The sequence below is a fragment of the Drosophila mojavensis genome, unplaced genomic scaffold (assembly GCF_018153725.1).
Source record: "Drosophila mojavensis isolate 15081-1352.22 unplaced genomic scaffold, ASM1815372v1 contig_80, whole genome shotgun sequence".
Classification (NCBI taxonomy): domain Eukaryota; kingdom Metazoa; phylum Arthropoda; class Insecta; order Diptera; family Drosophilidae; genus Drosophila; species Drosophila mojavensis.
Window position 1 is genome coordinate 6127056 of NW_025318906.1, and position 24963 is coordinate 6152018.

Sequence of the window (24963 nt, forward strand, 5' to 3'; positions counted from 1 at the left end):
TATATAAATTTTTGTTTCTTTTTGTTTTGTTTTGTTTTGTTTTTTACAAGAAATCAACACTACAGCAGAATTTTGCTTTTACTTCTCTTTTTGTTTTGCTATGTTTTCTTTTGTTCATGTTCGATTTACGCCTCTCTCGTATAATATATATATACTATAATTATATTATGTTTTGTTTAATATGTATATATATATATGCAAAATACACTTAGGAAAAACATTGTTAATTTGTAGTTTATGCTATATAATTATATCATATTTTGTATGTACTCTAGAAATATATTCATATACATATACATACATATCTATAGATATATGCATATATAATGTTGTTTGTTTTTTCGTTTTTTCTTGTATCTGGTAATAGTAGTGATAACTTAGGGCTTAAACTAAATCTTTATAGTTAACACGTTAAACGAAACATACAAAAAATACTTATAAATATAAATAGTCGATTTCTGTTGTAGTTGCTTTTGTTGCTCTTGTTGTTTAAGTTGGGGTGCTTGGGACTGTTGTTGTTGTTGTTATTGTTGTTTTGTAACGTTTGTAAAAATATTAAATATATATTCTTTATTTATATGCTATATATGATTTATGTGCGCACGCCCAGGGCTAATAGCAAATGCATTTGGGTATTTATCAACCACTGCCTCTTCCAGTTTCGTTCTCGATCTCCAACTCGATCCGCATTCGGATCCCATTCCAGCATTCCGCTAGTTGTTCTTCACATTGTAGGCCTTCTTCTCGTTGCTGCCGTTCAGTTGTTCTCATTTTGTCGGACCCGGCGGAAATGGATTTATCACAGCTACTGCAGCCGCTTGTTGGCTGGCCAAAACGGCCGCTAAAAGCAAGCAACAATCATGAGCAACTGTGTCTTTTGGAACAGATTGAAACCCCGCTGAGCCCATCTTAACCCACTACTCACCTCCATAGGGCGCCGTGTACATGGGATAGCCGAGGCCGACGTGCGTATGATGGTGTGTGTGCACATGTCGCTGCGGCGGCGGACTGCGCGAATCGGCGGCACCAGCACCACCAGCAGCACCATTGCCAGCACCGCCGCCGGCCACTCCTACAGCTCCATTGCCAGCGGGGCCGGCACCGATGGGCGGTGCACCAGGTAGCGGCTGCTTGTGGGCATCGAGTGCTGCGCCGGGCGCCACGCCATGCGATTTTTGGCCAGCCATGTCGGGTTTGTTGGACGGCGGGCCGCCTAGGCTGCCGGGCGGTGGCTGCAGATTCAGTGGAACACCGCCTGCACTGCCTGGCGCCGTGCCTGGCGGATTGGGACCTGGGCCGCCCAGCACGCTGGGTCCAGAGCCGGGCCCACCGTTGCCGGGTCCGCCGCCCGGTTGCGGCAGACCCAAGCTGGGGCTGCTGACGCTGACCTTGACCGGTCCGCTGGCGCTGGTGGGAGATTTGAGTGCACGTTCGCTCAGCTCATGGATCTTGTGCGTGGTGTAGTACTGGCTGGCCGCATGATGCAGTGCGTCCAGCGCCTTGGTGCCCGTATTTCGCGACAGATCCTCGGGCGCATGATAGCGCGTTATGGGCAAATGATACGGCGGCGTATTGTATGGCCCAGCTGCGGACATCAGCACATTGCGGTACATCGGATGATTGGGATCGAAGCCAAATGGCGAAGGCGAAATGTACGAGGGATGCAGAAAGTATTGCGATGTAGGCGGTGGCGGCGGACCTTGCGTTTCCATGGTAGGTTTCTGGCCCTCCTGCTTCACCTTCAGCTGCTGCTGCTGCTGATCATCGTCGGCGGCGCTGTTGCCCTTCTGTTTGGGCGAATCCTTGGTCAGGTTGGTTGCCTTGTTATTGGCTGCCGCATTGGCTTGCGATTGCTTAAGCTTCTGTTGTTGCTGTTGCTGTTGCTGCTGTTGTTGTTGCTGCTGCTGTTGCTGTTGTTGCTGCTGTTGCTGTTGTTGCTGCTGCTGCTGTTGTTGCTGCTGCTGTTGCGCCTGCTGTTGCTGCTGCTGCTGGTGTTGCTGCTGCGCCTGCTGCTGCATATGCTGGTGATGCTGTTGCAACGCTTGCTGCTGATGTGCTAGCGATAGTTGCTGTTGTTGCTGTTGCTGCTGCTGCTGCTGTTGTTGTTGTTGTTGCTGCTGCTGTTGCGAGCTTAAGCTGGACTCATCTTTATGCTGGGGCGGCATTCCAGGATGCGGTTGCATGCCGGAAGCATTCTGTGCCGCGGCAACAGCTGCAGCATTCTGACGCCGCTGCTGATCCGAGAACATATAGTAGCTGCCAACGAGATGAACAAGATTATAAATATATACACCAACTAAAAGTTTCATCTGGAATTTACCGTCGCAGCTCATCCTCGCGCGCTGCTGCCGCCAGGCTCATGGAATGACGCTGATAGATGCTTGGATGATAAGCGCCCAGCGCCTGCAGATCCTTTGGATGCAGTGCATGTGGCTGCTGTGGCTGTGGCGGTGGCTGCTGTTGTTGCTGCTGCTGCTGTTGCTGCTGCTGTTGTTGTTGCTGCTGCTGCTGATGCGTTGGCGGCGGTGGCTGCTGATTGGGTTCCTGTTTGATCTCTTGCTTGATCATTGGCTCCTGTTTGATTAGCTTGTTGCTCAGCAGCTGCAAGAGAGAATAGCCTTTAGTATTTTCTGTAACCGGCAACACCTGAGCTGCATTTACCTGCTGCTGTGGCGGCATATGCTTGGGGTTATCATGCGGGCTGGGACTCTCCTTGGTGCGCTCCTCCTTGATGCTAATGCCGGCGAGCTGCTGCTGATGCTGTTGTTGTGCCTGCGAACTGGGTGGCAAGCCAGGATGACCGCCCAGCTTGGCGGCCTCCTCGGAGGCCACAATCGAAACGGGTCCAAAGTTGGGATCTACGCTGTAAGGATAGCCCGGCGGTATGAAGCTGCAAAGATAGAAGAAGTTTTGATATTAAAGGTAAGCTCTCTAGTTAAGCCTTAATGTTTAGCTTACTTGTAGGGATAGAAATGTCCCAGAGCCTTGGCAGGCGATGGTCCGCCTAGACCAGCTAGCCCAGCGATACCAGGCGGCAGACCGCCAGGTGGTCCAGCCACAGCGCTGAGATTAACCGGCGGCGGTTGCACCGGTGCCGGCTGCGATGGGGGTGGACCGTTGTCCTTGCCATTGTTGTCGGGCTGCTGCTGTTGCTGCTGCTGAGGTGGGCCACTTGGCTGTGATGGTGGCTTTGTCATCAGGTCCAATGGCGGCTCCTTGTTCTTGTTGCTGTAGTCGGTCAGATGGCCGACAGCCTGCTGGGCGGGCGGCGCCAACAGATGCGACTGTGGCGTCTGTGAGGTAGCTGGCGGTGCCCCCGGCTGTTGCAGTTGCTGCTTGCCTGGTTGCAGTGCCTCCGGACCGGGTTGCACCATGTACTGTGGCTGCGGTTGCTGTGGCAGCGGCGGTGGTTGCAATTGCTGTTGTTGCTGCTGCTGTTGTTGCTGTTGCTGCTGTTGTTGTTGCTGCTGCTGCTGCTGCTGCTGTGCCGCCGGATAGAACTGATACATGCCATAGCCGGCCAACGAGGGCGGTATATTGGGCGTTGGCGCTGGTGGCACGCCCACCTCGCTGGGTTTCTTGCCAAGCAGCTCAATATGCTTGACCGGCTGCGATTTGTCCAGCGGCTCTGGCTCCGCAACGGGCGTGGAGTCATCCGAGATATCACTGTACGCTGGACTCTGCACATCCTCGCGCGAAACACTGCCATCGAAATCGCCCGGAGCAGGCGATTTCCTGTTCTTCTTCTGCTTGCTGCTGGCGCCCACCGAAGCAGGCCCAAAGCCAGGCGAGCTCTTCAACCCTGGCGGCGGCTGCTGTTGCTGTTGTGGCACATAGCCACCGGCGGGTGGCTGTTGTGGATCCTGCGACAGACTGGGCGGACGCAGTGGACTCTGTCCAGGCGGCGACTGCTGCGTGTTCACGCCAGGCGGCGGCTGTTGCTGCTGCTGTTGTTGTTGCTGCAAAGCTGCCGCATCAGGCGGACCGAAGCGTAAGACGCCCGCTTTTACTGCAAGTGCGAAAAAAAAGGAATTTTAATTTCGAAATGGAAAACCGCATCCTTATATAATCTAGCTTCAACTTACATGCTCCCTGCTGTAGCAGCGCCTGCTGCTGCTGCTCGGATAGCATTGCCGGCAGTCCGGCGCCGACGAGTCCGCCCAGCAGCTGATGCTGGGACAGCGCCTGTGTGGAGATGCCGGCCGTGATGCTGCCGCCTGCAATGGGTTGGCTGCCAGGCATGCCACCGGGTGGCAACACTGCTGCTGGCTGCGCTTGTGTGGGCGTTGCTGGCGGTGGCTGTGGCACGGCTGCTGCTGTGACAACCAGCGGCAACACTGGCAATGGTGCCGCCACACCAGCAACAGCAGCAACAGCCGCTGCAGCAGCAGCAGCAGCAGCTACTGGATCTGTGGCTGCGCCTGCAGCAGCTGGCAATGCAGTGCCATTTGCTGTTGCGCCGTTTGCCTCTGCTGCTGCCGCTACCGCTGCTGCTGCCGTAGTAGCAACAGGCACTGCCGCTGCTGTTGCTGCTACTGCTGCGGCTGCGGCTGAAGGCGATACTGCTGTTGGTGCTGTGGCTGGTGGTGCTGTTGGTGTGGCTGCTCCATTAGCGGCAACTGTTGGAGTCGCCGCTGCCGCCGCCGCCGCTGCTGCTGCTGCTGCTGCTGCCACTGCTGGCAGCGGCGATGGCGGCGTTGCTGGCTCATCGGGCGCCTGCATGGAGTCCTCGTCCATGGAGCTGACACCGCCGCCGCCGCTGCTGCTGCCGCTGGCGCCGTGCGCATGCGACTGATGGTAGCGCAGCCCGTTGGCGTGCTTGTACTTCTTGCTGCAGTCCTGCTCGGGGCACTCGAGCAGCACCGGTGAGATCGCGCAGGGCGAGGCAGTCTTACATTTCTTTGTGTTGATTTGCACATTGAGTCCGGTCACTGGATTGAGCAGGCTCTGCGGCTGGGTGGCCAGGCCACCGCCGCTGGCCGAGATGGGAATGCCGCTGGCATTCACCATGCTCACCATGCCTCCGGCACCGTCGCCGGCCTCGCCGTTGAGCGGTGATGGCGCCTCGTCCTTCGACTTGCGTTTCTCGGGCCGCGGCGGCAGAAATGCTGTAGGTGAGGTGCTGGGCGTGGCACCACCACCGCCTCCATTGCCCGACGAGCTGCCGCTATTGGTCGCATTGCCAGTGGCGCTGCGCGTCGCACCGCGTCCCTTGGTGGCGCCATTGCGCAGCTTCGAGTGCACCTGGGCATGCGAGAAGTAGATCTGAGAGAGCAGAGGAGAGGGGAGGATTAGGTTAGCCAATTGATCTGGATTAATGGTACTCACCGAGCTTCTGGTTTCGGTAAAGTTGCTCAGATCGGGCGTCAGACCTGCGCTGCGTCCGCGCTTGCCGCGTCCCTTTGGAGTACGAGAATCTAATTCTTCAGTTGGTGAATCACAGAATCTGCAAGGCGTAAGAATGAGCATAAAGTGAGGTTAGAGCACAACAAACTTTACTTGAGTAGAAGTTGAGATAATGTGGGGACTTTTTAATCAAATTTAATTATGTAAACATGTAATCTGATTCCTCCATATATATAGAATTTTAATCAAATCAAATCAAAATTTATGATTTATATAAAAATCTCTATGGGGCATGCCTAGCTATGATTACAGATTACAATCTTGAAATCGAAAACCCCCCAAGATTTATTCAACAACCTTTAGTATTCGAATAAAATATTATGATAGATTATTACATACTAAAAAGTTCTTTGGTAGAATTCTTACTGATGAAATGATTCCATCAAAATATTGTGTTTGTAATCCTAAACACGTAAAATATATAAAATATATATCAACATTATATATATATAAAACTGCCAACCCTATACAAATATTATTTAGCTCTTTAATAGAGTAAATAAATAATATTTAACACTTTAAACACGAAAAATAATGCCCTATAGAAAAATCTCTATTATTATATTCCTCTTCAAACTGTTTGCTAAATGCAAAAATCTCTCCAAATCAAAAATTTTTAGAAACAAAAAAAAAATGTCCAAAAGTAGGTTTTACAAAAAGGCATCTTTATTTTTGCATTAACAGTTTGAGGGCGAATGTAGCTAGCAGGGAGTGGCAGTGGGAGTGGCAGTTGCTAAGGATTAGGATTAGGAGCGGTAGCAAAGGAGGTTACTCGAATGCAGCTACTCACCTTGGAGGAGCCCAATCGTGTCGGGTGCAATCGAGCAGGGTGCCCACATAGGTCTTGCCGCGCCACGTCACATTCACGACGAGCACGCCGCCCTCGGTCTCGTGCCACACGATGCCCTCGAGGGTGACCGAGGTGCCGGGCTCGCAGGGGCCGAGGCAGTCCGGCTCGGTGATGGTGCCCACCGAGGTGCCAATGCAGATGTCGACCATGTCCTTGCTGTTGTCGCTATGCTTGGCACGTTTGGCAGGCGGCGATGAGCTCCCCTCATCGGCGGCACCACCACCACCACCGCCGACACCGCCGCTGTTGCTGCTGCTGGCGGGCACCGAAATCGTGTGGTGCATGGTGGCTGAGATCATGCCGGGCGCCATTAGCTTGGCCTGTGCCAGGCTGGCCGCCTTGCTGTCAGCATTGCTGCCTGCGACGGCATTTGCGGCACTTGCACCGCCCGCCGCAGCTGAAACACTCTGGCTGCCCGTGTAGTTGTTGCTGTTGTTGTTGTTGTTGCCGCTGCTGCTGTTGCTGGCATTGCTGTTGCTGCCACCGCTGGATGATGCAGCCGCTGCGGCCAGCTGTGCGGCAATGTGTGAGGATATCTTAATGCTTGCATCCTTGCCCGGCGGCCCAGGCGCATTGGCAGCGCCAGCATTCAAGCCGCTGCCGCTGCCATTGCCCGCAGCTGACTGCGAGGCATTGCTGGCCGCTGTTGTGGCAGCCAGCAGCGAGGCGGCCGCCGAGACCACAGCAGCCGGCGAGCCGGCAGAGGGCGTAAATACGCCGGGCGGCACAGCCGTGGCTGTGGCATTGTTGCTGCCGTTGTTGTTGCCCATGCTGCGGCGTATGCAGGCATGATGTGAACACGGCGGCGCTGAGCCCGCAGCAACATCTCCATTGCACTGGCAATTGTTGCTGTTGCTGGTGCTGTTGTTATTGTTGTTGTTGTTGTTGCTGCTGCTGCTGTTGCTATTGCTGTTGCTGTTGCTGGCGTTCTTTTCGGGCGTGTCTTTTTCACCAGCTGCCGACGCAGCTGACTTGTCTACGCTGAGGCGATTGGAATGTGCGTTCTTATCCTTTGTCTTCTCGCGCCTATGCCCAGAGCTCCCTCGCTTGTTGCCCTGCGGCGTTGACTGTGCGTTGTTGTTGCTGCTGCTGCTGCTACTGCTGTTGCTGCCGTGCGTATTATTTGGATTGGCATTGCTGTTGCTACTGTTGTTGTTATTGTTGCTGTTGTTGTTGCTGCCGCTACTGCTGCTGCTGCTGGAATTGTTGAGATGTTTTTTGCTGCTGCTGCCGCTGCTGCTGCTGCTGTTCGAGCCGGAAGAGTTGCCCGAGTTGTTGTTGCCGCTGCTGCTGCTGCTTGAATTGTTGCTGAGGGAAGACGCATTGGCATTGCTGCTGTTGCTACTGCTGCTGCCGCCACCAGCACCGCCCCCACCGCCGCCGCTACTGCTGCTGCTGCTGGTGCTGCTGCTGCCGCCATCCTCCTGCTGGCTGCTGCTGTTCGAGCTGCTGTTGCCCAGCGCACCGTTCTGCTGCTGCTGTTGATCTGTGGCCTTGACTATTTCGTGTTTGGCCTCGGAACTTTTGGTGCCGGGCTTCGTGCGTTTGATCTTCATTTTGAGTCCTTTATCGAGCGTTGCCTGATGATCAATGGACATTTTTGCGCTCGATTTACCGCTGCCGCTTTGCGAACCTTGGCCACCGACTGTGGCGCCACCAATTGTGTTGCTGCCTATGCTGCTGCTGTTGTTGTTCCCGCTGCTGCTATTGTTGCTGCTGCTGTTGCCGCTGCCGCTGTTGTTGTTGCTAGTGTTGCTGCCTGCCTGCGAGGACATACCGCCAGCGGAGAGTTTAGCTTGCTGCTGACCGCTGCCGCTGCCGCCGCCGCTACTGCTGCCGCTGCTGCTGCTGCTGCTGCCGCCTGCTGTAGTGGAAGACTGACTGACGCAGGAAGAGACCAAATTGCCGCCTTTGGAGAAGCCGGCAAATGTCGAGGAGGACAATGTGCTGCCGGTGCCTGCGTTGGCTGCGCTGCTGCTGCTGCTGCTGTTTGTGTTGTTGATGTTGTTGTGGCTGCTGCTGCTGCTGCTGGTGTTGTTGTTTTTTGTTTGTTGATGATTGTTGTTGTTGTTGTGATTGAGACCAGGGCTGTTTAGCTGTGCCACTAATGCTGATTTGTAGCCCTTGCTAGCTGTGCTATGATGATGATGATGATGGTGATGGTGGTGATGATGATGTTTGCCCGTGGAAGAGGACGATCCCTTGCTACTAGATAGCACAGCTGAGCTGTTGGTGCTACTGCTGTTGTTGTTGCTGTTGCTAGTGTTGCTACTAGCTGCTATTGCCGCTGCTGGCGTTGCGTTGGCGCTGCCGCTGCTGGCAATGGGCTGGCGTGTGAACTTAATTGTGGTTGGCGATGTGGCCGACAAATTGCTATGCAATGTGGTCTTGTGCGATTTGTGAGCTGCCGCTGCTGCTGCTGCTGCCGCTGCTGTTGATAATGAGGATGCTGCTGCTGTGCTGTTTGCTTGTTTAGCATTTAGCGTTGTCGTTGTTGTTGATGTTACTGCTGCTGCTGCTGCTGGAGTTGTTGGTGTTGCAGTCGTTTGGTTGCCACCACCCGAATGCTCCGCCGACTTTTCGATGTCAGCGTCTAGATCGTCCAGCAGTTCTGGTATGCCGCCAATATTCCACTCGTCCTCGTACTCAAAGTTTGTGTCCTTTGATTCACTTGAATTTGATGCGCTGCTGCTGCTGCTACTGGCCGACGCTGTTGAGTTGTTTGCTGTCGTTGTATTTCCAGCGTTTGCTTTGCTAGCGCCAATCAATTCTGGATACGGAGTAAAATCAAAGACGAACGAGAGAGAGTGAAATATATTAAAAATATTGAATTTTTCCAAACAAAATGTGTTGCAACTCTACTGAATTCCTAAAAAAATGCTTACCGCGTCAAATTCTACTCTCTTTACTGCCTACAAGAGCTCAAGAGTATGGAAGACTAATAATAACACTATGTATGTATGTATGCTACTCGCGCTCTCTCTCTCTCTCTTTAAGCTGCTTTCGATCGGCATTGGAAGTGATAGAGCCTGGAAGAAAATTGTAGAGAGCGCAACGCCAGCTGTTTCTAGCCGATTGTCATTCAAAAGGCACTCTAACACGTTTGCATAGCAAATCTCTAAACTGCACTCATAGCTAAAACTGCTGAATTGAGCATTTTTGCAATTCCAATCAAAAGTTATTCCCAGTGATCTATCATCATAGCTCACGCTTTAATTTCGCTCTTTTTTTCGTGCACACACAATTGATTTCCAGTTGCATTTTGCACTAGGTATGCATACACACACATATATGTATGTACGCATACACACATACACATGTATATGCATACATGTATGGGCATATACATACATACATATGTAATTGTGTGCTCTACTTACTCGTATGCTTCTTAATCGCACTGTTGCCTTGCAAATTATTCGTTGCTGTTGTTGCCTTCACTTTGTTATTGAAATTCAATGCTTGGTTTGTGGCTGCCGTTGTCGTTGCTGCTGCCGCTGTTGTTGTTGCTGCTGCTGTTGTTGTTGTAGCCGCTATTCCTGCTGCTATCGTTGTTGTTGCGTTTGCCGCACTTAAATTAGCTAACAATTTACTCTTAATATTGCTTTCCGTTGCTACGTTGCTGCTATTCAGGGCCACCTGCAAGAGACAAGACCATAAGAAAATAATAAAAATTAATATAATCCAAATATATGTATGTGTATGTGTGTATGTATACGACAGAGTAGATTTTCGAATCTCAAAAAGTACATACAATGCACAAAAAAAAAATATAAAACACAAATTAATGTGGAATGGGAATATTTTGTGCTGCTTGCTGCCTATGCCGTCGTTTTCTTCTTCTGCTTCTTCATGTTCTTTTTCTTTATTACCGTTTCAAGCGATTTTTCCATTCCATAACAGGCGGCCAAATATGATCAAATCCAATTGCAAACGATTTGTTATACATTTAAATTGAACAAATTAAATATTTTTAAATAAATAATAATAATAATAAAGAAAACGCCGAAAATGCTTTGCGCGAGCGTTCTCCAGCGTCCTTTTTCGTATGGCAGCGCGGCGACGCAGATGAGACTGAACACAAAAAAAAAAAAAAAGAGCTCAAAGAGCAACCACCGAAAACGGCACGCACGCAAGCACACTGACACAATACACACAAGAAAAACACACGCATACATTGCCACAAAATTAAACGGGAGAGTAAGCGTGAGAGAGAGAGCGAACGAGCGAGAGCGGCAAGCGCATAAACAAAAACGCCACTTTAATGCAAGTGTTGGTAAACGACATACAAAATATATAGTTCCTATGCGATTGCTGTTGTTGTTGTAGTTGTAGTTGGTTTTGTATGATTTACCCCAGTCCCATTCCATGCTCGTTCAATAATAAAGAAAGACAGCTTTAAGTAATTGCGATTATATTTTGCTCAAGCCAATAAATCAAACATCACCAATTTTAAGCTACCGCTGCGGCCATAAAAACAAGCAACGAAAAAAAAACCAGATTGTCCAACACACACACACACTCACGCATAGTAATGTCTGTACGTTAGAAAAAGTACTTTGTAGTATTTCGTATTATATTTTTTTTATTTGTATTTTTTTTTTTTTTTTCGCTATCGTCATATTTTCACTTTATCTGCTAACTGTAAAGTCTAGTGGCCACTTGAGAAACCGCACCACTTGAGGACCAGGCCAAGCGAAACAGATGACAATAAAATAATTACGGCTCTTATCGCATTTAGTAGTAGTCGGGTTATTTGGGCGGGGTGGTTGGGATGTTGAGATGTTGGGTTTGCTACATGCCACTTACTTACCTTATTCGGGTGGTGGCTAGTGTTCGCCTCGTTACGTCTCATTGACTCCATGCAGACGCAAACGATCGGGCGGCCGCACTGTGCGGGCCCAAAGTACTGCCAATTGTGCCTAGGAACGTACTTTTTAGTGTGTTGCAGCCAGTGTTGCTGATCTTCTGCGTGTTGATGCTTTTATTCTTGTAGTAGCTATTGTTGATGTTGCACTGCTGCCGCACTGTCGCGTAGAGGGTGGAGACGCAGGGCCTCGGCCCTCGGGCCAAACTGTTCATTTTCAAAACTGCAATGACAGAAAAAAACAAGCGAAAAATTAGTATTGAAGAGCGTGAGTAAGAAGCTGCACAAACACAAATACACCCATACACACGCATATACACACACAATTAATATATCGCTATAAATAAAACATGCAGAGTAAAGTGATAAAGAAAATAAAACAAAAATACATAAATAACAATTTTGTTGCCTTTAAAGTTTGGCGGCCTTTCGAGTTTCGCGATTAACGCTGCCCGCCCTCTTATCGATCTCTCTGTCTCATCCTCTCTTCGTCCGGCACCCTCCCTTTCTCGCTCTCTGTCTCTCTCTTTCTGATTCTCTGTCGTGGTCTTGCTCGGTATAGCTGCACTGAGGCAGTGATTTGCCGTTGGAACTGCACTTGGCAGACACCTTAACGACTTGGCAATTAAAACACTTTTCGCAATTTACTGATAACCCACTCAAGTGCTTGAAATATGATTTGGGTTAACATGTTGCCGTTGCCCGAGCACACACGGTAGCTGATTTCTGATAAGATAACGTGATAGCGCAGACAGCAAGCAGAGCCCAGCCAAATAACTATTTGTCACACAACAGAAATATGTAGACAAAAAAAAAAAAAAAAGAAAACCAAATTATGCTCAAGCTTATCGAAATATTCAACAGAAGACAGAGAGGGACAGCAAGAGGGAGAACGCACGTTAGCTAGGCGAAGAGAGTGAGTGCGTTCGTTGTTGTTGCCATGACGTCATCGGAGAGAGGCGGCGCTCAGTAATTAAGTCGTTGTGTGTTGTCAACTTGTCACTTAAAACTGCTCACTCTCTTAGTGGCTGCTTATTAAGACGTACTTAAATATACACATTGACAACTAAGCACATGTATAGGTGGGTGCGACTGTCTGCATGCTCTTGTGTGTGTGTGTGTGTGTGTGTGTGTCTGTGAGAGTGCGAGTGTGACTGTGTGCACTTGTACAAGTTGTGAGCAGCTAATCGCTATTTAGTTCCCTCTTTGCGCGTCCACATAAGCCGCTTTGTCACACACTAAAAGCAGACACCACACGTGGATTATCGCTGTGTGTGTGTGTGAGTATAAGCCTCTGTCTGCTGTGTGTATAAGAGCGCATTGTGCTTTATGGTTATACTATCTATGACAGTGCCACAAATTGGGTCGCAACTTCCAACACTTTATGATCGTCATAACTCCCACGCTGTCTTCCATCAAATGGAATATATATACATATATACACACACACACACGTGCATGCTTGAACGGGAAAGTCTGCGGATTATTTTGTTGTTTTTTGCTTCTCTTTTATTTAAGCTCAGTCAAAAAAAAAAAAAAAAAAAAAAAAAAAAAACGAGGCAAGCAATTAAATTTGCATGTGGTTAGCATTTTTTTACGATAATTAAGTGAAGCAAACACAATGTATGTGTGTGTGTGTGTGATTTTTTTTCCAATGTGGGCCGCTATTTTGTTTGCCATTTATTTGTTATTATTATTGTCGTTGCTGTTGTTGGCTTTTGTAATTCTGCCTTTTAATATGGATATTTAATTAATTGAGTTGTTGCTTTTTATTGCCATTATTAAAAAAGTGCCCACGCATATCAATAATTGGATAGACATCTGTGTGTGTGTGTGTGTGTTGTCTATGTTATGAGTGCTTCGTGATGGTTGTCAAGATTTAATAGACCTACGCCTGATGTGAACTTAATAGATATAATAATAGATATAATAATGTAGATAGATAAAATAATAATATAGTTATGTATATGTATCCTGCATTAGCGGAACCGGTTTAAGTCACTTTCTCACTTCACTTTTTAGGGTTACTTTTTTTTTTTGTGAGGTAATACTATAAATAGGTATTCTGTTATAATTTTGGTGATATGTTAATTGCACGCAACAGTCAGGTTTATACGTAGTACTTCATCGTCATTTTGTCTTCGTGTTAATTTCGTCACCTTCTTTATCACTCTTATAAAAGTGTCCTGCAATCGTTGAATACTTTAATATTGAAGCGCCCATTGGGAAGCTGATTGCAATGCTCAGTGATTAACGTCACGTGCAGTGCGGGTGGTCGGCTGTGTGGTATGCAGCATGCAGCATGTGGCATGTGGCCATGTGGCATGTGGCATGCGACGTGCCAAAACGCGTTAAGTGCTATTGCAGCAGCCATAACAAACAACAAACAACAAACGAGAGCCGATTGAAACACTCCATAATTTAGACAAATCAATAAATTACTAATAGCCGCCGTTCGACAACGAATTCGGCTAAAGATTGCCAACGGGGCGAATGTGGCAGCCGGGGCGCAGGGGGCGTGCCAGAGGAAGAGCCGATGAAGCTGCCGGGGCAGTTGGCAATACAAAAGACAGCGCCGGTCATCGTTCAAGTCGTGTTTTAAATTGGGTTTGCGGCAAGACTTGAAAAAAGCCAAGAAAAAAAAAAGGCTAAAAAAAGGCAGCTAAGAAAAAAATGCTTAAAAGAAATAAAAAATATATTTCCCTTCAGCAATTTTTATGGCTGCGCAAGGAGAAGACAGAAGAGGATAGCAAAGAGAGACCCATAGAGGGAGAGAGAGAGAGAGAGGGAGAGAGACGCTGGCATTGGGGTCTTGTTATGGAGCTACCCAAAAGGCTGTCCGCACGTACTAAACATCAAGCGAGAGCAGTCGAGCAGGATGCGGGGCACTGCGCGGCGTCTGTGCGGCAACTAAGTTCAAGATTTACGACCACATCGTCAGCAAGCTCATACCCATAGCCACCGCTGCTGCCCCTGCCCCTATCGCTAACCATTGCCAGCCACAGCCCCATCGCCAGTCTCCAACCTCATCGTCTCATCCTCTCATCGTCGTCATCGGTTGTTTTGCGGTTGTATAAGATCGATCCGCAGCTGCCGCTAAATGAACGCCTTTGGGGAGTTGCCAGTTGCGCGCTTTTATTAGCGAACTAACCGCAAAAAGGCACCCAAAGGAGGCAGCCAGAGATACTCAGACCGGGCCCAGCCAGGCCAGGCCAGGCCAGCCTCAGGTTTGCGTCAGCTTCAGCTTCAGCTACTTCTGCTGCGACGGCTGCAGCTTTGCCTCAAGTTGTGCGGCACAAATTGAGCTACGTTTATAATTTTGCTGGCTGTTATTTTGTTTTGATTCGCCTCGATGCGCGATAATTTGATTTTATATTCATAATACACACACACACAGGCTTCAGCTTTCTCACTATCTCTATCTCTCTCTCTCTCTCTCTCTGGTTGCGTTGGTGGCTCCATTTGTGGTTCAATTAAATTAAGTGCAGTCGCCTCTGTATTAGAGTAGGTCTTAAGAGCAGCTATGCTTCAAGAGAGGAACAACAAAGAAAAGGATGAACACACTCGAGTGTCGATCATGCCACTTAAAGCGCAGGCTGGCATTAAGGGGTACTGCAACAGTGCGGCACATCATTCAATTGGCTCACACACACACACACATGTTTTGTTTTCAATATCGATCACTGAATGGCCTGGCAATTGAAGTGCCTCTGCGGCATACTTAAGTGGACGTTGCTTTGGGGCCTCGAGAGATAGAGAGAGGGAGAGGGAGAGTGAGAAAGAGTGGAGTGAGAGAGCAAAGTAGAGAGGGAGAGGTAGAGGGGTTGGATATAGACTTTGCCAGGCAGTTCAACTGCATTAGTTAGTTATTCATAAAGTGAATATGGTATAAGAGCATGTTGTATAAGATCATATTGTATACAAAGTTCAGTATTGAAGAATTAGTTTAGAATTAGTTTAAATTCTTGCTAATTATGCCTAGAAAGAAGCTGATGTAGAGTCGCTTAGCAACATTAAATTATCATCTAATATATTGTGAATATATACTATATATTTCTATAAATATAAACTGTTAGCTTCGGTCTATTATTGCATGCTCTGCGTTATCGTTTTATCAGTTGCCGTCGATTCAAATGAATTTGAAATACGACAATACTTTGTATTTTCGCTAACACAACTTTTATTGTTGTTAACAAGGTAAATTGCAACAGGGATCTACATGCGATTAATCTCTTCTATATAAATGGGAAGGTAACAACAATCGGAATCAATTGAAAATGTTAAAACGTTCGCTGCTGTCGCTCTCTATAGTATGGATGCTGCTCTGGCTGCCTGATGATTCTGCTGGCAAGGTACTAGGACATAGATTACAGGATAACGATGCATATTATAGAACATATATACATATTAAATATTACAGCGCAATTGGGACTATGAGCCGCTGTCCACCTTAACCGAATCATCCAATGAAGATATGATCAAGTTGGAGGCCAAAGTTGAGCGAGTTGGACGTGGCGAATACGCTATATCTGCTGATTTATTCTTCAATTTTGATATGGATGAGACCACAATGGTGAGTCCCATTGGTATTGGCAAAGTGAATCAGTTTCTATATAGTTCCTGTGCAGGTTGAATCGTATGGATATCGCAGCTCATCGGGCAACGAGGAGGACTACAAGCTATTGCCGTGGAGCATACCGAAGCAAACATTTGAAAAGTTTGTCGAAGAGTATTACGAGAAGATCATCTTCAAGAATTTGCACCAATGCTCGAATATACCAGAGACAAAGGATGCATATCCCTGGCCCAAGGGCACCTACACCTTCGATAAGTGTATCGTTTCTGGCGAGGGTATGCCCGAAATAGCACCCGAGGGCTACTACAAGGTAATGTTTGAAGTTACCGGGCAATGCGACATGCGCTTCACCGCCATCGTGAAGGTGACGACCAAAACTGATATGATTGGTTAAACGATAGGATAGAGCACGCATCGTTGCTGTGGATAAATAATGTATGAATATATAAGAAATATTATTAAAATGGGATGAGGCATAATATATAATATACAGAATTCCGAGAGTTTTTAATTATTTTAAAAATGGTGTAGATAATTGGGATTATCCACAGCTTGGGATGCGTTTGAATCGCTATGAATTTTTTACCAAAAGCTACTACAAGGACAGCGCCTAGAAGAAAATGCGAAGCAACTGGTGGGAAGACAATGAAATGAATTACTAAAATATGCTTATCTTCATTTATAATCCACTAGAAAATCTATATGAATAATAAGATGGAAATATAATTGCACTATATTTAATTTTTGGATGAGAAATAAGAAACGGGCAATGGGAGGGTTTGACTAGGAGATATCCGGAGTTTTGTATACAGATTTATTAAGATCTCTTATCCCTCAAAAATATGATCCCAAAAAAACACGTTAGACGAATATGCCTAGATGGACTAAGCTCTTCGTTCTAATCTATAGTATGTATATGACTGTGACTATTAGTCACGTCTCTTCCCCTCTCATTCATTTAATGAATTCTCACATTAAAGAATTTAGAGCAGTATTATTCTGCATTATACAATCGATATTATCGATGCTCTGAGATTAATTGCACTGCTAGTTAAGTTTCTGTATCTACGACTGGTGGCCTAGCATGCAATGGCAACGACATGCTGATTCACGTTTCATAACAACTCTAATTACAAATAATGTATTGCTATATTCCATCACATAGTCAAAATGTATAAATAATGTGATTTGGATAGTGCCAAACACAAATGAATATGTCAACTCGACTGAGAGACGTGCTCGCTGCGACTTTTGTAGTGCTTTGCCTGTGGCATTGCTGTGCAGGAAAGGTAAGTGATATATATGTATAAATCAGATGACCTATTCAGAGGAGATTTCTATATATCCCTAAACAACAGCGCAACTGGGACTATGAACCCATTTCTGTACACTTTGTAACTTCGGATGCCAGCAAAATAGATGTGATTACCGAAGTCGTGCGTGTTAATCGATACGAATATGCCATATCAGGCAATTTAACAGTCACTGAAGATATGGATGAGACAGCGATGGCAAGTGCTAATTACTGCATGATTCCCCAATATTCGATATATATTTAGTATTTGCTTAGGTTGAGGCGCTTTGCTATCGTAGTAAATCAGGTGCCGAGGACGACTATTCGATTCTGCCCTTCTCCATACCAAATCAGCCTCTCGAAGATTTCGCTAAGAGCTACTACAAGGATATTATATATAAGAGTTTGAAACACTGCTCGAATGCCCCGCCACCCGAGCAGGCCTATCCGTGGCCCAAGGGTGTCGTGACATTCGATATGTGTTCGGCAACTGGCGAAGGTTTGCCTGAATATCTACCCGAAGGCTACTATAAAATCATCTTCAATGTCCGAGGAAGGGTCGAAATTGTTTACACTGGAATTGTAAAGTTGACAACCAAATTGTTTTGAATGGTTCAAAGGCGAGTAAGAATAATATGAGTTATATCTTCACATGACTCCTTATTGAAGCTGAATAAAATTGGAGAATCCTAATATTTGTTGTCGCTTTGTTAATCTTAAATAATCTGAAATAAAATCGGTTTTATTTTTTGAGTTTATATCTGAAACTATATGGAAAAGTGAATAAATATTTATATTTTTAAAGTTTTCTATATCCTTCGAAAGGTATATCCTAACAGAGCTTAGATCTGTGTATTACTTCGCCGGCGACTTGATTTAAAGTAATTGAATTCACTAAAACCTTAATTAAATGCGAATTAAATAAAAATTGTTCTACATATGAATTATAGATTTTCGATAAAAACAAACAACAGTTATTATGTAGATACTTGTAATATATAAAACAGACTTTTTAGCATGCAAAAAATATTGCATTTAACCCTATCGGATTGACTGTCATGTTTATCATGCTATTCAATCCGAAATGGTTAAATGAAATATTTTTGCATATGTTCAAAGCATGCTAATACTTTAGGATACATGTCATATGATCTTAGATCATGTCATTAAGTTGCTATATAAACCAACAATCTATGGTGCAATATAAAAGTTGAACTGGGACAGCTAAGAGAATGTATATTCAATTCATTCCTCGCTGGATTTTTGCATTATATTTGCTCTCAATGAGTTGCAAGGCAGAGGTGAGTATATGGCAATGTGAATATATAGATATATGAGGATTACAAGAGATTCTCTTCATGCAGCGCAATTGGGACTATGAGGCGCTGTTCATTACTAGCAGATCATCGGATGAATCACTAGTGAGCATCGAATCGGGAATCGAACGCAAGGGACGCGGCAGTCCCACCGTCTCGATCGTTTTAGAAGTTAACTATCAAGTAGATGATGAGACTTTGGTTGGTATAAGTTGTATTACCCAACAGGCCAGTATTTAACATGATCGATTTACACTCAGATCGAGGCGACAGTCTATCAAAGTTACACGGGTCACGACGACGACTACAAGCTGATGCCTTTTGGCATAGAAAAAAAACCATTTCCCGAGTATATCAGGGAATTTTACGACAATGTGGTCTATACCAATTTGGGTCACTGTTCGAATCTGCCAAAGCCCGGCGAACAAATTCCCTGGCCAATAATGACGTACAAGTTCGACGACTGCATTTTCTCCGGCGATGGCTTGCCCGAAATATTGTCCGAAGGCTATTACAAGATATTTTTTAATGTTACTGGTCCGGTTGACTGGAGCCTTGTGATCGGCGTTAAGATTGTCTCTAAGAGCAATGCAATGGGATATTATTGAAAATTGTTAAGACGAAATTCAGCTTCAGTGTGAAGAATAAAATTATTATATTAAGCATATTCTGATAAAAAATGTATGATCGAAGATTGAAGTTGTCTCTTTTTGAACGATCTGTAGATAAACGTCGCTTATTTAGATAAACGTCGATCACAGCTGATGCTTGATTATTTCAAGGAAAGTAAACATCAACATATATACCATATCGGATTAATCTATAGAGCAACTCATGATAGATATAGTATTTACCTAATTCTGTGTCCTTTTCGATTTCCTCTTGGATAATCCATAACATATACACATAATATATATCATGATATAATTCATTAGTACATACTGTAAAAATGCTAATTAATGTCATTAAACTGAATCAGATAAACTGCCATGTTAACTGGTTGTCGGTTATGCAATTTATGACCCGGTCAACGAGTTAACAGCTATCAACCTAATCAGTTGCTATAAAAGCTTCCAGCTTAATGTGCTTCACAGCAGAACGAAAAGTTAAGTAGACGGGGACATGGATATTCCATCAGTTCTTTCATGGATCTTTGTAATATTATGGCTCTCAACGAGCTGCAGCGGCGAGGTAACAATACATAAGCAAATATATAATCCAATTGTTATATAACATCAAACCCATTAACCTTATCATGCAGCGTAATTGGGATGCTGAGACCCTCTTTGTGAATAGCTCCACTTCGGATGAATCTCTATTGGTGTTTACGGCGGAACTTGTGCGCCAGGGTCGTGAGAAGCCTACGTTCTCAGCAGTGTTAGACTTTCATTACCAACTGGATGATACGACTACGGTTAGTTATAGAACGCATGACAGAACGTTTATCTCAGTATATTTGCTCACAGGTCGAGGTGTTAATCTATCACAGTCAAACGGGCAGCGAAGATGATTACAAGCTGATGCCGTGGAACGTGCCGCAGAAGCCATTTTCGGAATTCATAGCCGAGTACTATAAGGATTTGCTCTATGCCAATTTGGGCAGCTGTTCGAATTTGGCCGAGCCTGGCAAAGAGATTCCATGGCCTAAAATTACCTACAAGTTTGAGAAATGCCAGATAACGGGCGATGGCATGCCCGAAATAGCGCCCGAAGGATACTACAAGATATTCTTCGCCGCAACGGGCCCAGTCGACTGGAGCTTCGTTCATGCCATGAAGATTGTGTCTAAGAGCAATGCAATGGGCTATTAGCTATTGGAAAATTGACAAGTTTAAAAGACCGTTATATAAAGAGAATTCAGTGAAAAATTGAGTAGGTGTAGATTAAAATCCTCAGGGATTTTCCTTTGTAATCTATTTTTCCAAAATTATATTAAATAAATATTCCGTTGCAGATATTAACTATGTACATCGCTTTGATTATTCAATATATATAATTCCAAAATAATTAATATATTGATCTAAAAACATCGATAATTTTCGATAGCATATTTAGTTAGATTTGACAGCTATATAAGTTGTGTTTATGCCGGGTTTTATATATACTGGAATATATACCCGGAAAAACTCAAAAACTTATGATTATACAATACTTTTGTCAACTTAACGAATTGTTAATTCATGTTAATATAACAAACTATGTTAGTTTATGGGAATCTTCCCAATTTGAATCAGATTTAATTCGTTACATTGAATGAGCATGTTATAAGTATATTCGTATATGGATGCCTAAAGTCAATTAACGAATTGTCAAATAAAGAGCGGAAAGTTAGTTAGTTATACAAATAAATGTAGGTTTACATTCGAATTAGTTATAGTTTTAGATTACTATCTACAGTTCCTGACACGAAATATTGCCGACAATGAACGCAATCAGATGAATGTTATGGGCATGTTAACAGCCAAAATTGCGAGTAATGTTAATGATCTACAAAAAAAAAAAAGTACAATAATTAACGAAATCAGATGATACTTTGTAATCTATATATAGTTAGTTAGACCTTTAAGCGCGACATTAAAAATGTTCGCGAATTCAAGGCTAGTCGTATTTTGGTTCCTGCTCAAATGTTCTTTGGGTGAAGTAAGTGAAAATATATAAAAAGAAGATTAGATTACATTGTAGTCCTGTTAAAGCGCAACTGGATTTACGAACCACTCTCTGTTGAAGCGAAAACCTCGGATCCATCCAAATTAAATATTGAACCATCATTGGATCGTATTGGACGTGATTTTACAATATCAATCAATTTGGATTGGAACTACGACGTAGACGAAACGACAATGGTGAATATTTCGTTAATTATATGAAATTTCTATAGCCATATATTTTATTATATCTGTCTATCAGGTGGAAGCGTTCAGTTATCGCAGCGCTTCGGGCAACGAGAAGGATTATACCCTAATGCCATGGACCATGCCCAAACAGACATATCAACAGTATACCGAAACCTATTATCAAAATATTGTCTACAAGAATTTAGCAAACTGCTCAAATCTGCCCGAGCCTGACAACACCTACCCCTGGCCCAAGGGACAATACAAATTGGAGAAGTGTGTGGCCAATGGCGATGGATTACCCGAAATTGCACCCGAAGGATATTATAAAATAATATTTCAGGTATCCGGTGAGGTCGATTGGGAATTTGTAATGATATCAAAGTTGACAAGTAATACAAATTTGATTGGTTGAGAAGTGTGAGATGGGAGAATTATTGAGAACTATCTTATGTGTGTATATGTATATAACCACTAAGATATTAGAATAAACGCAAAAGTTGATTATGTTGATTGATGTATAGAATTACAGTAATGAATAATCAGCAGAATAGTCATTATCCATATTATCCTAGAATTTTCTCTACTTTTAATAGACTTATCTTGAGTCTTACATAAAAAACCATGGGTATTAAATCCCAGTTTCAACTGCAAATCTCATCAGATTGGCTAGTCAGGTAGATGTAATCTAATATTGAGTGCACTTTTCGGATGGATTAAACAGTGGGAAGGAAAAAACCCAGCCTTGATATAAGACCCGACTCATTAAGCATATTTTCTGTTCAACTGTGAAAGGTTTAACTGGATCTCAGCACAATAGCTGCATGTTTTGTGGGCGTAACCAAACGCCTGCTGTGCCGCATTCCAGGTGAGTTTTACTGTTGAAGGGCCGAATGTGGCAGGCAGGTAGAGAAATTAGTTTGCGCCAGCTGTTGCCAGTTGCCAGTTGTAACAGCAGCAGCAACCGCGGCAGCAACAGCAACAACAACAACAACAACAACAACAACAACAACAACTCAACGTTAGATGGAGTGTGAAATTGTCAAGACATGCTCGAAATACTTGTGGCAAAAAGTGTTAACTGTCAGGCGAGCCAAAAGCAAGCTAACGGTAAAGCTATATAATATGTACACGTATATGTTTGACTGGCTAGAGAAAAACGAAAGAAAAGTCTGACAAAAATGTCGCCGTGCAAAATGCAATTCGAATCGCATTTCAAGTGAAAACTTGGCGCAGTTGCTAACTAATTTATTGCAAATTGTTAAAGCGCTGACGAGGACCCAAGTTGCTGCTGTTGCAGCTACTATGTTGATATTGTTGCAAGTTGTTGTTGTTGCACGTTGCTGTTGCTATTGCTGTTGCTGTTGCTGTTGCTGTTGCCTGTGTTGCTGCCCGCTGGGGCTTGTCAGGCTGCTGACAGGCGCATTGGCAGTCGGCACAGCGTTTCGCGTCTGTTATTCATATGAGTGTGCATGGAAAATGCCGTTGCACTGCCATTAGAGTGGACCCAAAAACCAAACGAATAAGCAACAAAACTAGCGAAAAGCCAACGTTTGGCATTTGAATTAGTTTAGTTTTAATGAGCTGAAAATGCAGCGAACTTAACAGTTTAAGACATTTATGAATGCAGTTTGCAGAGTAACTGCAGTTGAAAAGTTTAGCTTAACTAGCTTAGCTCCGCTTAAGATTAACTTTAGTTTTTTTGCTGCATAACATTTACCAACACTGGTGTATAGCTATTCACATAATCAGTTTTTGTTTGATTGTAGCAAATTGCTAGTTCAGCTTAAATTTTTCGTTTATACATACGATCTTTTCCAGCATTCGTTACCAACACTGTTTTTTTTCGCTTCTAGCTATTTTAATATAATTTAGTCATAGCAAGGTGATGTGTATTATGGAATGGATAAATGAGGCTCTCTTTGTAGTTCTGCTCAAAGAAAATTGACTTTTCAGCCGACCTTTGCCAACACTGGCTTTGTATATTGGCTGTTCTTTTGTTTTGTAAGAACTTTTAAGCTATATTTAACAATATAATTTGTATATATTTTTAACAACAAAAAATTCTGTTTGCATCTGTGTGTTAATTTGTATGCTTAACCAACACTGGTCGCAATTAACACTCATGCTGATCGGTATCATATAATGACTAAGTCAAGCTTAACTATTTGGTACATTTTGTTGATTTATTTTAACATTTTCCGCTTTAAATAGTTGTATATATTTAGTTGTCTTACTCAACACTGTAATCAAACTTTGGTTCAGCCTAATGTGTAGCGTTTCCATTTCGACAATTTGCATGCACACGCATGTGCTGTGACTATGGCAGTTGCTGTTGCTGTTGCCGTAGCTGTTGCTTTGGCTGTTGCTGTTGCATAGCCCGAATTACCAACATGAGCGAACGAACGAACGAACATTTTACAGCGTCTGACAATATCAAATTGTTATCTGGCATAAAATAATTACAGCGCTTTAATGCAGACAAAATAGTTGCCGCTGCAGCGGCTGCCAACCAAAAACCGTATTTTTCTTCTTTTTTTTTTTTTTTTTGTATCGCCTGCCAATTTCGAGTGGCAATAAAAGCGCGTGTGCGCGAGATTTGAGCGCTTCGATAGGCAGCGGGAAAGGCAAAAGCAGCAACCACAACAACAACAACAACAACTACTACTACAGCAACAACGGCAACGGATATGTTGCCTGGTGGCAGTTGAAACTGCGCTAATTAACCAAAAACGCAGCCAATTAGTTTTTGGCCAACACCGCAAAGCAAGTTGGCTAAAGGTGTAGCTAAAGGTGCAACACGAGGTGCGCTGAATGCAAACGTGTTGGCATGTGTCAAATATATGAATGCAAAACTTGTTATGCGAGTCGAGTACGAATTAGTGTTGGCAATCTCTCTCTCTCTCTCTCTCCCTCTGTGTGTGCATGTGCGCCAGTGTTGTAGAGGTGCCGATAATTATTAGTATGTGCCATCTAATAATTGGTTAGCCAACGCAGAGCCAGCTATATTTAATAGCCAGGCGAAACTGTTAGACGATGAGCTATTATTATTACTCTTTTATTAGCATGTAAACGCAGCTAGAGCAAATATACATTAAGCTGATATTGCAGAAAAACATAATTATACCATCTAATACAGCTCGCAGAGCAAGCTTTAATTTCAGCCAGACCGACTTGTAATGCTAGTTAAATAGAGTTAGTTTGATCTGATATTTCGAGCATGACAAGGCGAGAAAAACAAAATTTGTATGTAGCGGATTATTTAAGTTGCCTTGTTTATATAAATTATTATAATTACGATTTAGTATAGTTTTAGTCTTATATAAAATCTAATATCTATTTAACAAATAGGCGTTATCAAAATAAAATTAAAATTTCTTAAGAACCTGCATAGAATCTTTATTATCTCGATAATATAACTGACTGCCCTCATATAATGATCCCTAAATATACATATATAGAGCTTTACATAAACAGCTAAAAAAATTTCAGCAGAAATGCCTTCAACTTTATATTCACTTTAACAACACTGCTCGTCAGGCAGTCAGCCGTGCAGCTGGCACTTTGCAACACTGTTGCGTATTTGCAAATAAATTCAATTTCGTACGCAAAGAGCTTTTGCATATCAGACAAGAACGATGCCGGCTAAAATAAACAATCGAGCAGAGAACACAAATACAGAGGGAGAGAGCGGGACAGCGAGAGGGCAGAGAGGAGAGAGAGAAGTATAGATTGTACGACTGCAAAGCTTGTTAAAATTCATGTAATGCATTAACTGAGAACAACAACCACAAATTACACAGTCCAACTGGCCTGGCGG

At 44.3% G+C, this 24963-nt stretch overlaps 6 protein-coding genes across 7 annotated transcripts; 5 read left to right on the forward strand and 1 right to left on the reverse strand.

Moving 5' to 3' along the window:
• Nucleotides 1-542: 542 nt before the first annotated feature.
• On the reverse strand, nucleotides 543-11346 carry LOC6578902 (mucin-19). Of its 2 annotated transcripts, none has more exons than XM_032730600.2 (10): nucleotides 11070-11346; nucleotides 9637-9895; nucleotides 6197-9026; nucleotides 5329-5446; nucleotides 4086-5265; nucleotides 2959-4009; nucleotides 2662-2890; nucleotides 2321-2601; nucleotides 926-2256; nucleotides 543-841 (listed from the first exon to the last, which is right to left on the reverse strand). In XM_032730600.2, exons 1-10 carry the CDS (start codon nucleotides 11118-11120, stop codon nucleotides 768-770), a joined length of 7404 nt encoding a protein of 2467 aa, XP_032586491.1. In that variant the 5' UTR covers nucleotides 11121-11346; the 3' UTR covers nucleotides 543-767. The 2 variants fall into 2 exon arrangements, with proteins under 2 accessions (XP_032586491.1, XP_032586492.1); XM_032730601.2 differs by lacking the exon at nucleotides 11070-11346 and adding an exon at nucleotides 10129-10332.
• A 3976-nt stretch (nucleotides 11347-15322) lies between these two features.
• LOC6578903 lies at nucleotides 15323-16197 on the forward strand. The gene is made up of 3 exons (XM_002004766.4): nucleotides 15323-15475; nucleotides 15544-15696; nucleotides 15752-16197. Exons 1-3 carry the CDS (start codon nucleotides 15401-15403, stop codon nucleotides 16091-16093), a joined length of 570 nt encoding a protein of 189 aa, XP_002004802.2. The 5' UTR covers nucleotides 15323-15400; the 3' UTR covers nucleotides 16094-16197.
• Nucleotides 16198-16691: 494 nt separating this feature from the next.
• Nucleotides 16692-17688, forward strand: LOC6578904. Its single transcript, XM_002004767.4, has 3 exons — nucleotides 16692-16988; nucleotides 17058-17210; nucleotides 17270-17688. The coding sequence occupies exons 1-3, from the start codon at nucleotides 16908-16910 to the stop codon at nucleotides 17600-17602; spliced, it is 567 nt and encodes a 188-aa protein (XP_002004803.2). The 5' UTR covers nucleotides 16692-16907; the 3' UTR covers nucleotides 17603-17688.
• Nucleotides 17689-18083: 395 nt separating this feature from the next.
• Nucleotides 18084-19078, forward strand: LOC26527688. Its single transcript, XM_015163361.3, has 3 exons — nucleotides 18084-18294; nucleotides 18358-18510; nucleotides 18570-19078. Exons 1-3 carry the CDS (start codon nucleotides 18226-18228, stop codon nucleotides 18915-18917), a joined length of 570 nt encoding a protein of 189 aa, XP_015018847.2. The 5' UTR covers nucleotides 18084-18225; the 3' UTR covers nucleotides 18918-19078.
• Nucleotides 19079-19337: 259 nt separating this feature from the next.
• Nucleotides 19338-20236, forward strand: LOC6578905. The gene is made up of 3 exons (XM_002004768.4): nucleotides 19338-19500; nucleotides 19571-19723; nucleotides 19776-20236. The coding sequence occupies exons 1-3, from the start codon at nucleotides 19432-19434 to the stop codon at nucleotides 20118-20120; spliced, it is 567 nt and encodes a 188-aa protein (XP_002004804.2). The 5' UTR covers nucleotides 19338-19431; the 3' UTR covers nucleotides 20121-20236.
• Nucleotides 20237-20384: 148 nt separating this feature from the next.
• LOC6578906 lies at nucleotides 20385-21707 on the forward strand. Its single transcript, XM_002004769.4, has 3 exons — nucleotides 20385-20949; nucleotides 21003-21152; nucleotides 21217-21707. Exons 1-3 carry the CDS (start codon nucleotides 20890-20892, stop codon nucleotides 21556-21558), a joined length of 552 nt encoding a protein of 183 aa, XP_002004805.3. The 5' UTR covers nucleotides 20385-20889; the 3' UTR covers nucleotides 21559-21707.
• Nucleotides 21708-24963: the final 3256 nt, after the last annotated feature.